Here is a 13,689-nt window from a genome sequence, read left to right as displayed (position 1 = left end):
TTTCTTTTTCACATGACTGTATGTGTTAAATTATTGCAATACAGAATTATTGAGCAAATTATTAGAAAAATTCCTCTGCTAGTACTGTGAAGATTGCTTATGAAATATTTAATAGTATTGACCTACTAGTATGCAGGCATCTGGTTGCTGAAGGTACTCCTAAACCATTTATTATAATATTCAGTGTTGAATGTTATCTATACCTAGATATACATTACATACACAAAATTTTCCTACTCTGTTCCAACTAGATTCCATTAAACCCATATATTCCTATGTTTTAAAAAAATTAATCCTGTTATATTTCCATAAGCAATTTTTCTCTAAATATGTTTATATGCTCAGGTTTATAATAGTAATAATTACACTGTATTTGGCAAACATTTACAAACTCTATTTCTGAATTTTATCAAGTTACGGCAAGAACACTTTGTTCATGTCAGTTAAAAGTGAATTTTTGAATGTATGCAAAAGAAAAAAAAGAAGAGGGACAAAAAATACAGCAAATACCAGTTGTATTGAAAACAGCAATGCAATTCTATACATGCCCACTTAGAAATTGTACAGGTAGTCCTCGACTTACGACTACAACGGAGCCCAACATTTCTGTTAATTTTGCCCCATTTAATGACCTTTCTTGCTACAGTTGTTAAGTGAATCACTGTAAATGTTATGCGGTATTATGCCTAGGAGTCAGGTTTCTGGTTTAAACATAACTCACCTATTTCAATCAGCTGGCCTGGCACTCTCTTAGTTTTACCTCCCGGGGATATATCTTAATTGGGTTTGGGTATTTTAATTGGGGATGTTTTTAGGGTTTTTATAGTATATTTATTTCTTGTACAGCCTTATCTCCTCCATCCAAATGTATTTAACTGTTTTATATTACTGTATTTTTATCTGCATTTGACTGTACACCGCCCCGAGTCCCTTTTTGGGAGAGGGGGCGGTTTAGAAATCCAAGAAATAAATAATAAAAAATAAATAATTTGTTCTCCCACCATTTGTTCTAACCATGATTGAATCATTTTCCAATTTTTTTTGCCTCATTGCACGTCCACCACATATGGTAGAAAGGGCCTGGTGTTTTTTTACACTTCCAACAATTTGGGGCCAGATTTTTAAACATTTTAGAAAGCCGTGCTGGCGGGAGATGCCATCTGTAGAACATCTTGTAAAGATTTTCTTTATACGCCGTAGCCAATGTTAATTTCTGATTAAGTATCCAAAGTTTTTCCCACTTAGCCAATTCCACATTGTAACCAAAATTTTTCGCCCAGGCGACCATGGTTTCTTTGACATGTTCTTCCTCTAGTTTATATTCCAACAAAAATCTATACAGCACTTTGATCAGTCTGTTTTCTGTCTGTATCAACAGTTTATCTAATATTGTGTAGTCTTTGGCAATACCTTCGTTCTTCCTATCCTGTGCATACCTTGATTGTATCTGTAAATAAGACCACCATTCTACTTGTATTCCTTGTGATATCAATTCTGATCTAGTTTTGATCTCCCCCTGCCTGTTCAATAGCTCTTTATATTTGACTATATTTTCCACGTTAATTAAATTTGGGTGTATGCTTCCATCGTAGATAGCCAAATAGGTATTTTGGTATAGTGGTCATGTTTAATTTTGTTCCATATTATTAACAGAGATTGTCTAATGTAATGTCTACTAAAATATTTGTGTGCAGATCCTTTTTCATTCCAAAGGAAGGCATGCCAGCCTGCTTGGAGGTCATGACCTTCCAATTTGAGTAATCTTTTATTTCTCAGCATTATCCATTCCCTTAGCCATGTTAATATGGCCACAGTATAAGAGTTCCCAATCTGGTACGCCAAATCCTCCCTTTTCCTTAGTGCCTTGCATAGCCTTAAGTTTTATTCTTGGTTTTCTTCCCTGCCAGATAAATTTCGAAACCAATTGATTCAAATCTTTGAAGACACCTTTTTCTAATTTAATGGGTATGTTCTGAAATAAGAAAAGAAATTTTGGTAATATATTCATTTTTATAACTGCGATCCTGCCCATCAGGGACAGTTTTTCCATCTTTCTAGATCCTTCTTAGTTTTATTAATCAGATTGGTATAATTGTCTTCTTTGATGGTCACACACCTCGCAGATAAATGTATACCAAGATATTTAACTTTTTTGACAATTTGGATACCCAATTTCTTTGTTAACTCCTCCTTTGCTTTTGATTTCATATTTTTAGTCAGCATTTTGGTCTTTGTCATATTTATCTTTAGACCCGCTATTTTCCCATACTCTGTCAGTTCCTCAATGAGTTTCGTACCAGACTTCATAGGATCTTCTAGCACAAACACTAGATCGCAGTGACACGGTTGTTAAGTGAATCTGGCATCCCCATTAATTTTGCTTATCAGAATGATGCAAAAAGGATCACATGACCCTGGGACACTGCAACCATCATAAATATGAGTCAGTTGCCAAACATCTGAATTTTGATCACATGACCCTGGGGATGCTGCAACGGTTGTAAGTGTGAAAAACAGTTATGTCATTTTTTTCAGTCCTGATGTAACTTTGCATGGTCACTAAATGAACAGTTGTACGTTGAGGGCTACCTGAATTTAGGCAAAAAGGATCTGTTTTTAAGTCACAATACAAATGCACCACAAACATTCAGAAAGTTTAGCTGGATTTCTTAAAAATACTAAGAACATTTTAATATAGTCAGCCTATTCAAATTGTAATTTAAACTTTAAAAGTCCTTGCAAGTAGATTTCAATTTGCAAAAATATTTTCATTATAACTTAATAAACCTTAGTAAGAGCTGACGCTACAAAATTTAAAAGCAGGCCATTGTGGAAAGAAAAGTCCACAACCAGTGCATATTATCATTTTTTTGTGTCTATAATTTAAAACAATATGACAAGTTATACTTTTTCCTCAATTTTTTGAAGTAGATATTCCATTTGTAAATTTAGATTTGGTTGTCCTTTTCTAGTCCTTTTACTTAATATTTTGTATGTTTCCATTTTCTTCTGTTTATAAAGTTTTTGAGCTTTCTCTCTTTCTTCTCTTCTTTTTTGGGCTGCCTGAAATAAAAACAAACAAACAAACTAGAATCATTAAGATGTACTTATTTCATTCCTTCAGCTATTTCATACTATGCATGCTGCATCAATCTTAGCAACTATATGCTGTATATAACAAAAAAAAACAGCATCTATCAGCATACATTCTGAATTCTCATTTTACTCATGACAGAGCATGCAAGTGTTGACATACCGTATTTTTCGGAGTATAAAATGCTCCGAAGTATAAGATGCACCTAGCTTTTGGGGAGGAAAACAAGAAAAAAAAATTGCCTCTGCCTCCAGCAATTTTCTTCCTTGCAGCAAACAGTAAACAGCCCGTTTCAGTTTCAGTACAAACAGCTGATTGTCGGGCCTCCCGAGGATCAGTTGTTTCAGGCTGCAGGGATTGCCATAGCCTATTACTACCTCCACGTGCCCCATTTTCAGGCTCCGCATCCCGTTTTTAGCCCTTGCATGCCCTGTTTTTGACCTCCATGTGCCCCATTCCGGGCAGTGGGGATTGGAATGAGCAGAAAATGGGGCATGCGGGGGCTGAAAACGGGGCGCGCAAAGGCCAAAAATGGGATGCGGAGGCCGAAAATGGGCTGCACGGAGGCAGCAATAGGCAATGGCAATCCCTGCAGCCTGAAACAGCTGATGGTCGGGTGGCCGATCCAACCGACAATCATCTCTTTGTGCTAATCAGGCTGTGCAGAAGCTGAAACAGAAACAGGCTGTTCACTGATTGCTGCAAGGAGGAAAATTGTGGGAGGAAGAAGCCAAAGGTGGGGGCCAGCGGGTGGGCGGGGCTACATTTGGTGTATAAGACGCACTCAAACTTTCACCCTCTTTTAGGGGGGAAAATGTGTCTTATGCTCCAAAAAGTATGCTCCGAAAACTATGGTAAGTATCTTCAACTTATGAAACATAAACATATCTTTTAAGACTATATAAGACATACTCAAAAGAGATCAGCATTATTGAAATCAGTAAGTAACTACCTATATAAAACTTAAAACCAAACCAAGATATATAGCCCTAAAACCAATGACTTTATTTACAAGTTACATACTTCTTTTTTCTCATTTCGTTCAGTCTTTATTTTTTCATAATCCGCTTTTGCTTTCTGGTTTGAAGTTTTTGCTTTAAATTTTCTCTGAATCACATTGCTCCTGTGTTAAACAAAAATACTGGAAATTAAAATATGCCTTTGGTTAAGCAGAACTATATTCTCTAAGCAGTTGGGAATTTTGACTGAAAAACTGTAGAACAGATGAATGGCAAAGATTCTTAGATTATTATTTGCTTCAACCCAGTACCTTGTTTCGTCATTGTAACTTTTGGGGGGAATGGCGGTAGAAATAATTTTACCATTAGCCTCTGGGTAAGAAATGGTGAAGTAAAACAGGCTTGCTAACAGCAGAGCTAATGATGAAGAGCCGGCAAATAGACCGGTTCTTTATAATACCTCTTGGAAGCTTGAGATTGCTCACAAGTACTCTAGGCAATTGCTTCTTGCAAGGAGACCAAAGTCTGTAGCAGGTTTCCATGGGAGAAGAGGGAATCTTGCTCAAACCAAGGTTGATAACTTTTAAAAGATCAATGGATTTACATACTTCTTTTTCTAATCATTTTCATAAATTGTTAACTGCTTTTCAACTATTAGGAACTTTGGGATCAACAAATCTGGGTGAATTTCCTTCAAGTATTAGCAACAGAAGTTTTAAATATAAGTTAATGACTTTTTTTGAATAAGCAGCAAATAAATGGTTATAACTATCATTTTGGAAAGTTACAAATAGACTAAGGATCCAGATAAACTTGAATTAAGATTTTGGAATTGCTTATACAAATCCTCTCTGTGGAAAATATTTGTTTTAAATTCTTTAAAAACAACATATTAGAATGGAATTTCAAATGTTATACTCTAGAAGGATTGTATTAAAGAACACTTACAAATTCAGAATGAAAAAGATTGCTAGGAAATATAAACTTGATTTGATCAAGATTAAAATAGCTGTTGTTCTCTCTGCCAATCCTTAATAAACTTTTGTGAAATCAGAACTGAATGACAAAGCTTTAAAGATTTGTTTATAGGTAAGAGATGGTATATTTGAAAATAAGATCATTTTGTAATAAGATTTATTTTATTTTAAGAAGTGATGAGTAACTAAAATTGTTTATATTTGTTGCGACGAAGTCATTACTTTATATATTTTTCTTTATTATATTCTTATTTTTCTTTCTTTTCTATTTATCTCTATTTTGATTTCTTTTCTGCACTTTCCATTTTTGCTTTGTTTTATTTTTCATTTTGTATTAATTTTTATTGTTGCAATTGTAATTTTTAATATCATTACTATAAATAAACCATTTTACTGCTAAGAACACTAGCATTCTTACTCTGAAGTTACAGTCTCCTTCTCTTCAAGTACTATTGGCTTATGTTTAGGTTTCTGCTGTTTCCGAAGCATTTCCTCTTCAGCTAAATAAAGATGTTTCAGATGTTCTGGATAATCTTCAGTATACCCAACATTCTTCTGAGGATTCACATGTCTTTCCTTTTTAAGTAACTTTTTGTAGGCACGTTGAATCTTTTGTTTTCTCCAAATGGCAAAGCCTTGACCTAAAAGTATAGGACAACAAGATTAATTACTTTTTAATGAATGTATTTCTTTCATAACATGTACTTACCAATCTGATATTTAATACTGAAATTCTGTTACTATACCAGTCTGTATCTGATAGTGCAGTGATGGCGAACCTTTTTTTTACGGCGTGCCAGAATTGCGCGCATGCTAGCTACTGCACCCCCCTGCGTGCCCACTCAATTCCCCACCCAGCTGCACATGCGCACGTGACACGCACACGAACACCCTGCATGCACCCCTCCCCCATGCTCCGGAGGCTTTCCTGAAGCCTGGGGAGGGCCAAAATGGCCTCCCCCACCCTCCTAGATACCCTCTGGAAGCCAGAAACAGATCCTTTGGGGCCGTTTTTTGTCCTCTCCAGTCTCCGGAGGCTTTCTTAAAGCCCGGCTCCTCTTCCTTCCTCGGCTGTTGGAAGAGCGCTGCGCCCGTTTCATTCTCTTTGGGAGCCACCATGCTTGCCCCAGCGCAAGACTAGGGGGAGAAGAACACAAACTTCTGCTAGGGATGCCTTCTCCCCCCTCTCCCCCTGATCTCACCCCGAAAGCGCTTGCCTCACGTGGCAGTAAAGTGTGTGTGTGTGTGTGTGTGTAACGGGGGCTGGCTGGGACTGATCAGCTGAGAGGCTGGCAAAGAAGCGGCCCTCGGAGGAAGAATGCAGGGATGCTGGCTGGCATTCACTTCCCTTACTTTTCGCCGCTGCCACCCTGGCAGGACGGAGCATTACCACCTGCCTGCCCTACTTAGCTGAAAGTGGCGAGGGAGCAAGCCACGATGAGCAGTAAGGGAAATGAGCGCTGGCCACTATCCCTGCCTTTTCGCAGCAGTGGGGAAGACTTCTTTGCCAGCCTCTCAGGTGATCGGTCCCATCCAGCCCGTTACACAGACACACACACCGCTTGTTGCCGTGCAAGACGAGCGCTGCTGAGAAGAAATCTGGGAGGGGGAGAAGAAAACAAACTTCTGCTAGGGATGGCCTTCTCCCCCCTCTCCCCCTGATTTCTCCCCAGCAGTGCTCATCTTGCACGGCAACAAGCGGGGTGTGTGTGTGTGTGTGTGTGTAATGGGCAGGATGAGATCGATCACCTGAGAGGCTGGCAAAGAAGTCTTCCCCACTTCCGCGAAAAGGCAGGGATAGTGGCCGGCGCTCATTTCCCTTACTGCTCATCACGGCTTGCTCCCTCGCCACTTTCAGCTAAGCAGGGCAGGCGGGGCCTGGGCTGCAACCAGCAGGGAGGGGGTGGTAATGCTCCGTCCTGCCGAGGCGGCGGCGGCGAACAGTAAGGGGAGCAAATGCCAGTCAGCATCCCTGCCTTCTTCCTACGAGAGCCGCTTCTTTGCCAGCCTCTCAGCTGATCGGTCCCAGCCAGCCCCCGTTACACACATGCACACACACACACACTTTGCTGCCACGTGAAGCGAGCTTTGCCAAGGCGTCCCGGTACTGGGGTCGAAGGTGGGACAGTGGCGAGGACGTGCGGGCAAGGGCTTCCCTCCCTTCCCACCCAAGCAGGCTTCTTGCATGGCTCCAGCCTGCGGCTCTGATGAGGATCCCTGGTCCGGAGTACTGCCGCTTCCAGCGGGATATATTCTGCGATGCCCTTTATGCGGTTAGCTCGCCTCCCCACCAGCAACTCCTCCGCCAGTATCCCGGCTGGAAGCGGAACAGCCGCTTTTGGGGAAGGGATGGCGGTCGCCACCGCCACCCCTTTGCCCCTGGTAATGGCGACTGTTGCACTGCTGCTTCCAGCCGGGACGCTGGAGGAGCTGCTGGCGGGGAGGCGAGCTAACCGCATAAAGACGCCGCCAAGGGCCTGGCACAGTGGTGGGTTTCTACCGGATCGCACCGGATCGTGCGAACCGGTTGAAGAATGAACCCGGAAGTAATTTCCGGCCCCGCCCCCTTGGCGTTTTTTTTTGCATCGGGGCTGACTCCCCGCCGCCACTGCTGTTCCTTGTCTTCTGGCCCGTTTCCCAACTGGCCTTTCCTCGCTTGGAGGGCTTTGGAGGGAAGCTTCTGCAGAAGCCCGGGTGAGTGACAACAAGTTCCCGCCGTTACGAAGTCTCGGAGGCTGTAATTTTCTGAGCTGTGCGCGCGCGCCTGTTTTCCACGGCGTGGAGCAGCAGCGAGGCTCTGCGAGGCCGGCAATGACTCAGGATGCCATCCGGGAAGACGAGGAACGCGAGGGGGGACCGTTGACGGCCTCTGCAATCATCGCTCGCCTCGCAGAGCCTCGCTGCTGCTCCACGCCGTGGAAAACAGGCGCGCGCGCACAGCTCAGAAAATTACAGCCTCCGAGGCTCAGAACGCTTCGGAGGGAAGCTTCTGCATAAGCCCGGCCGAGTGACAAGAAGTTCCCACCGTTACGAAGTCTCGGAGGCTGTAATTTTCTGAGCTGTGCGTGCGCGCCTGTTTTCCACGGCGTGGAGCAGCAGCGAGGTTCTGCGAGGCCGGCAATGACTCAGGATGCCATCCGGGAAGACGAGGAACGCGAGGGGGGACCGTTGACAGCCTCCGCAATCATCGCTCGCCTCGCAGAGCCTCGCTGCTGCTCCACGCCGTGGAAAACAGGCGCGCGCGCACAGCTCAGAAAATTACAGCCTCCGAGGCTCAGAACGCTTCGGAGGGAAGCTTCTGCAGAAGCCCGGGTGAGTGACAACAAGTTCCCGCCGTTACGAAGTCTCGGAGGCTGTAATTTTCTGAGCTGTGCGCGCGCGCCTGTTTTCCACGGCGTGGAGCAGCAACGAGGCTCTGCGAGGCGAGCGATGATTGCGGAGGCCGTCAACGGTCCCCCCTCACGTTCCTCGTCTTCCCGGATGGCATTTGGAGTGATTGCCGGCCACACAAACCTCGCTGCTGCTCCACGCCGTGGAAAAAAAGCGGGCGCGCACAGCTCAGAAAATTACAGCCTCCGAGGCTCAGAACGCTTCGGAGGGAAGCTTCTGCAGAAGCCCGGGTGAGTGACAACAAGTTCCCGCCGTTACGAAGTCTCGGAGGCTGTAATTTTCTGAGCTGTGCGCGCGCGCCTGTTTTCCACGGCGTGGAGCAGCAACGAGGCTCTGCGAGGCGAGCGATGATTGCGGAGGCCGTCAACGGTCCCCCCTCACGTTCCTCGTCTTCCCGGATGGCATTTGGAGTGATTGCCGGCCACACAAACCTCGCTGCTGCTCCACGCCGTGGAAAAAAAGCGGGCGCGCACAGCTCAGAAAATTACAGCCTCCGAGGCTCAGAACGCTTCGGAGGGAAGCTTCTGCAGAAGCCCGGGTGAGTGACAACAAGTTCCCGCCGTTACGAAGTCTCGGAGGCTGTAATTTTCTGAGCTGTGCGCGCGCGCCTGTTTTCCACGGCGTGGAGCAGCAACGAGGCTCTGCGAGGCGAGCGATGATTGCGGAGGCCGTCAACGGTCCCCCCTCACGTTCCTCGTCTTCCCGGATGGCATTTGGAGTGATTGCCGGCCACACAAACCTCGCTGCTGCTCCACGCCGTGGAAAAAAAGCGGGCGCGCACAGCTCAGAAAATTACAGCCTCCGAGGCTCAGAACGCTTCGGAGGGAAGCTTCTGCAGAAGCCCGGGTGAGTGACAACAAGTTCCCGCCGTTACGAAGTCTCGGAGGCTGTAATTTTCTGAGCTGTGCGCGCGCGCCTGTTTTCCACGGCGTGGAGCAGCAACGAGGCTCTGCGAGGCGAGCGATGATTGCGGAGGCCGTCAACGGTCCCCCCTCACGTTCCTCGTCTTCCCGGATGGCATTTGGAGTGATTGCCGGCCACACAAACCTCGCTGCTGCTCCACGCCGTGGAAAAAAAGCGGGCGCGCACAGCTCAGAAAATTACAGCCTCCGAGGCTCAGAACGCTTCGGAGGGAAGCTTCTGCAGAAGCCCGGGTGAGTGACAACAAGTTCCCGCCGTTACGAAGTCTCGGAGGCTGTAATTTTCTGAGCTGTGCGCGCGCGCCTGTTTTCCACGGCGTGGAGCAGCAACGAGGCTCTGCAAGGCGAGCGATGATTGCGGAGGCCGTCAACGGTCCCCCCTCACGTTCCTCGTCTTCCCGGATGGCATTTGGAGTGATTGCCGGCCACACAAACCTCGCTGCTGCTCCACGCCGTGGAAAAAAAGCGGGCGCGCACAGCTCAGAAAATTACAGCCTCCGAGGCTCAGAACGCTTCGGAGGGAAGCTTCTGCAGAAGCCCGGGTGAGTGACAACAAGTTCCCGCCGTTACGAAGTCTCGGAGGCTGTAATTTTCTGAGCTGTGCGCGCGCGCCTGTTTTCCACGGCGTGGAGCAGCAACGAGGCTCTGCGAGGCGAGCGATGATTGCGGAGGCCGTCAACGGTCCCCCCTCACGTTCCTCCGTCTTCCCGGATGGCATTTGGAGTGATTGCCGGCCACACAAACCTCGCTGCTGCTCCACGCCGTGGAAAAAAAGCGGGCGCGCACAGCTCAGAAAATTACAGCCTCCGAGGCTTCGTAACGGTGGGAACTTGTTGTCACTCGGCCGGGCTTATGCAGAAGCTTCCCTCCAAAGCCCTCCAAGCGAGGAAAGGCCAGTTGGAAAAGGGGCTTTGCTCCTGCTCCGGGCTGGAGGCTTCCCTCCGAAGTCTTAGGATGTTCTGAGGAGCCCCTCAAGGAAAAACGCCGCTGCCAGGTAGTTAAAAGTACCTCTCTGATTCTGTCAGACTCTGTCAGTCTCTCTCTGATTCCCTCTCTCACTCCCTCTCTGTTCCTCTCTCTCTCTGTCTGTCTGTCTCACTCACACACACACACTGTGGTCACCTTGTTGAGTGTTCCAATCACATTTGAAACACTCAACAACTGGCTTGCATTTATGGTATTTTGCAGCATTCTGCAGTCATAGGACCAAAATATATGGTTAAAAGCATATATTTTGGTCCTATGACTGCAGAATGCTGCAAAATACCATAAATGCAAGCCAGTTGTTGAGTGTTTCAAATGTGATTGGAACACTCAACAAGGTGACCACAGTGTGTGTGTGTGAGTGAGACAGACAGACAGACAGAGAGAGGGAGTGAGGGAGGGAATCAGAGAGACTGACAGACACACACACACACACACAGAGAGACAGAGAGGGGGAGGGAGGGAGAGAAAGATAGAGAGACACACACAGAGTGAGTGATTAAGTGAATGAGTGAGAGACAGACACACCCAAATACACAGAATGACAGAGAGAGAGGAAGGGAGGGGAGAGAGACAGAGGGAGAGACAGAGACAGACACACACACACACACACATACACACAGAGTGAGTGAGAGACAGACAGACACACACACACAGAGTGACAGAGATGGGGGAAGGAGGAGAGAGAGACAGAGATACAGAGAGAGAGACAGACAGATAGACACCCAGAGAAAATGACAGAGGGAGACAGAGAGGGAGAGAGAGAGAAAGAGCCAGAGAGAGAGAAAAAAAGAAAAAGAAAAAAAAGAAAGTGGGAGAGAGAGATGAAAGAAAGAAAGAAAAAGAACTTATGACCACAATTGAGCCCAAAATTTTGGTTGCTAAGCAAGAGCATCGTTAAGTGAGTTTCACTACATTTTCCAAGTTAGCCATGCCCACCTGGTCACATGACTGCCAAGCCACTCCCACCAGGTCACATGGCCGGCAAGCCACTCCCACAAAGGAGGCCACACCCACAGAGTAGGTTCCAAAAAAATTTGAAACCCACCACTGGCCTGGCAGAATATATCCCGCTGGAAGCGGCAGATCCTCATCAGAGCCGCAGCCTGAAGCCGTGCAAGAAGCCCACTTGGGTGGGGAGGGAGGGAAGCCCTTGCCCGTTCTTGCCACCGCCGCCCCCTCATCCCTGGCGGCTATCACAGTGCCGCTTCTGGCTGGTGTGGGAGTGGCTGCAGGGGCCGGCTGGCCGCTCCTGCCCTTCCCCTTGTGGCTGCCGCTGCTTTTCTGGGGTGCCCGAGCCGGCCAAGCCCTTCAGACTGCAGATGAGCCATGGGCTGGAGGGCGAGGGCCATGCAAGAAGCTCACTTGGGTGGGGAGGGAGGGCAACCCTGACCACAGCTCTGCTCTAATAAGCGACGGCTGGGATCCCCTCTCCACGTCTTTTTTCACGCGCGGCCCTTGCTCTTCCTGTTGGTGTTTTTTGTGTGCGCATGTGCGCCAGGAACCAGATCACTAAACGGCCAACGCGCATGTGCACACTGAAAACAAGATCATTTTCCTGGCGTGCGCACCAGGCGGTTCCTCTTCTGTTTTCTGGCACGCCAATACACTTAATGACCAGCTGGCTGCTGCGCCTGAGCCCGGAAGAGCAACTGGTGATGGCTCCGCGTGCCAGGACAAATGGCTCTGCGTGCCACTTCTGGCACGCGTGCCATAGGTTCGCCATCACAGTGATAGTGATTAATTGGTTAGTGTACACCTTGAGATGAGACAAGATTGAAGGATAGATACTGGTATACACCTTTATCTGTTCCATCTGTAAATTCAATGTCAGCAAACAATTAGAACTTTATCTAAGTCAGCAGTCCCCAACTTTCTGGCTCTGCAGACTAGCGTGGGGGAGGGGAGGAAGGGGATGGTTTTGCCTGCCACTTGTGCAAATATAGCTTTGTGCACTTGTCTGCCACTTGTGCGGCCCAGTACTCAACAGGCTGCAGATCAGAGGTTGGGGACTCCTGGCGAATTTATATATAAAAACTGTTAAGAGTCATATGAATTAAAACCCATGTATAGTTTAACATATGATAACCAAATCATATTTGTTCCTTTTCAAATAGGATATAACTGCCTTCCTATATAGCCGTTCTTTTCCTCATTAATTTCCTCATCAGTAGTGATTTTTTTTAATGTAGTGGGGATTCTTTGCATGCACACACACACACATTCACTCAAAATTATCTATTTTATATAACCTTGTGGTTCTTGCTCTTTATTGGGATCAAGACCTCACCGAATCACTGTCACATGCTCACTGTAATAGGCTAGTCTTGTATTAATAAAATGATCATTATCAAGTATTGATATTACTTTTTTGCCACAAGAGTAAAAATACAGAGATGATATATTCTCTCTCAGGTTAGGCGTCCTTAATTTCACAGTCTGGCCCGTTTCTGCTTCCCTTTGAGACCAAGTCAAGATCGGCTACCCTTGTTACCTAGCGTGGCGTCACGGAAAAAAGTAAAAGAGCAAGAAGAGACCATACTGGAGAGAAACCTTAGCATCTTTTCCCCTTTGTCTCGTCCAACGCGGCGAGGTCCTTACCCTCCTGGAGGCTTCCCCTAAATTGATGCGTGTCCCATCGCCGGGGCTGCTTCCGACTCAGACCAGCCGGAGCCTTTTCTTTTCCTCCTTTTCTATTGGAGTTCGGCGAGTCTCTATTCTTCCCAAACGGCGCCATCGTGCAATCTATTCGGTTTTGTCGCACGTTGCCTATGTCATCAACAGGCGTCACCGTCTTCTTTTCAGCAGCAGGGCAATCCGATTGGGAACAATGTAGAACTAGCTTTGCTCGGCACTTGATCCACTTTGCCTGGAAAGAAAAGTGGGAGGGGGGAGGGAGATGCGAAAACCAACCCCATCGATGCTGAGCTATCGGTACTCCTTTCCCAGCGGTGATTGGCTCGCGGTTTCTGTGCGGGGCTCACCATGTCGAGGTGTCCTCGGGATCCCTCGCCGGCCGCCTCCCGAGAGAATTACCCTTTGCCTCCGGAGCCTTCCGAGGAGACAGTAATCGAGCGGCTACGGGCAGTCGCAGAGTTCCTCCGGTGGGGACTTCCGTTGTGCCAGACCCACACGGTGGAGTTCTACACCAGGGGGCTGTGGGAGAAGTTCGTAGCTCTTCCTCCTGAGACGGTGCTGGGCGCGCTGAGCGGAGACAGGTTGCAGCATCTCCTGGAAGAGCCGACTCCGCAGCGCCCCCTGGCGGATGTCGCCGGTAAGAGCCACCATCTGGAAAGCCGCCGCCGCTGCTTTGAGCTCTTCGAGTTAGACTGCGCTCTCAGAGAGCGCGCTGTGCAGGAACGAGG

At 47.0% G+C, this 13,689-nt stretch overlaps 2 protein-coding genes across 3 annotated transcripts in view; one reads left to right on the top strand and one right to left on the bottom strand.

The window, feature by feature from the left end:
• Positions 1–2,337: 2,337 nt before the first annotated feature.
• On the bottom strand, positions 2,338–13,326 carry CCDC59 (coiled-coil domain containing 59). Its single transcript, XM_081956678.1, has 5 exons — positions 13,309–13,326; positions 12,926–13,193; positions 5,449–5,671; positions 4,118–4,217; positions 2,338–3,063 (listed from the first exon to the last, which is right to left on the bottom strand). Exons 1-5 carry the CDS (start codon positions 13,309–13,311, stop codon positions 2,902–2,904), a joined length of 756 nt encoding a protein of 251 aa, XP_081812804.1. The 5' UTR covers positions 13,312–13,326; the 3' UTR covers positions 2,338–2,901.
• The window catches only part of METTL25 (methyltransferase like 25), a 39,492-nt gene continuing 38,897 nt past the window's right edge, over positions 13,095–13,689 (top strand). The window contains exon 1 of one of the 2 annotated variants that reach the window (XM_081956676.1): positions 13,095–13,688. In XM_081956676.1, coding sequence (XP_081812802.1) covers positions 13,310–13,688 — 379 coding nt within the window. In that variant the 5' untranslated portion in view covers positions 13,095–13,309. The remainder of the gene's footprint in view (position 13,689) is intronic. The other variant, XM_081956677.1, reaches the window with a different exon arrangement.

The sequence above is a fragment of the Natrix helvetica genome (genome assembly GCF_964273705.1).
Source record: "Natrix helvetica genome assembly, chromosome: 6".
NCBI lineage: Eukaryota > Metazoa > Chordata > Lepidosauria > Squamata > Natricidae > Natrix > Natrix helvetica.
The sequence above is the reverse complement of the archived record's forward strand: the minus strand, read 5'-3'. Positions and strand labels throughout refer to the sequence as shown.

Excerpts from the sequence above, each read along its gene's own strand:
- CCDC59 (XM_081956678.1), bottom strand. Across the intron at positions 4,218-5,448 it reads AAGGAGACTGTAACTTCAGA|GAGCAATGTGATTCAGAGAA; the intron begins GTAAGAATGCTA and ends TGTTTAACACAG. Across the intron at positions 3,064-4,117 it reads AACGAAATGAGAAAAAAGAA|GCAGCCCAAAAAAGAAGAGA; the intron begins GTATGTAACTTG and ends TTTTTATTTCAG.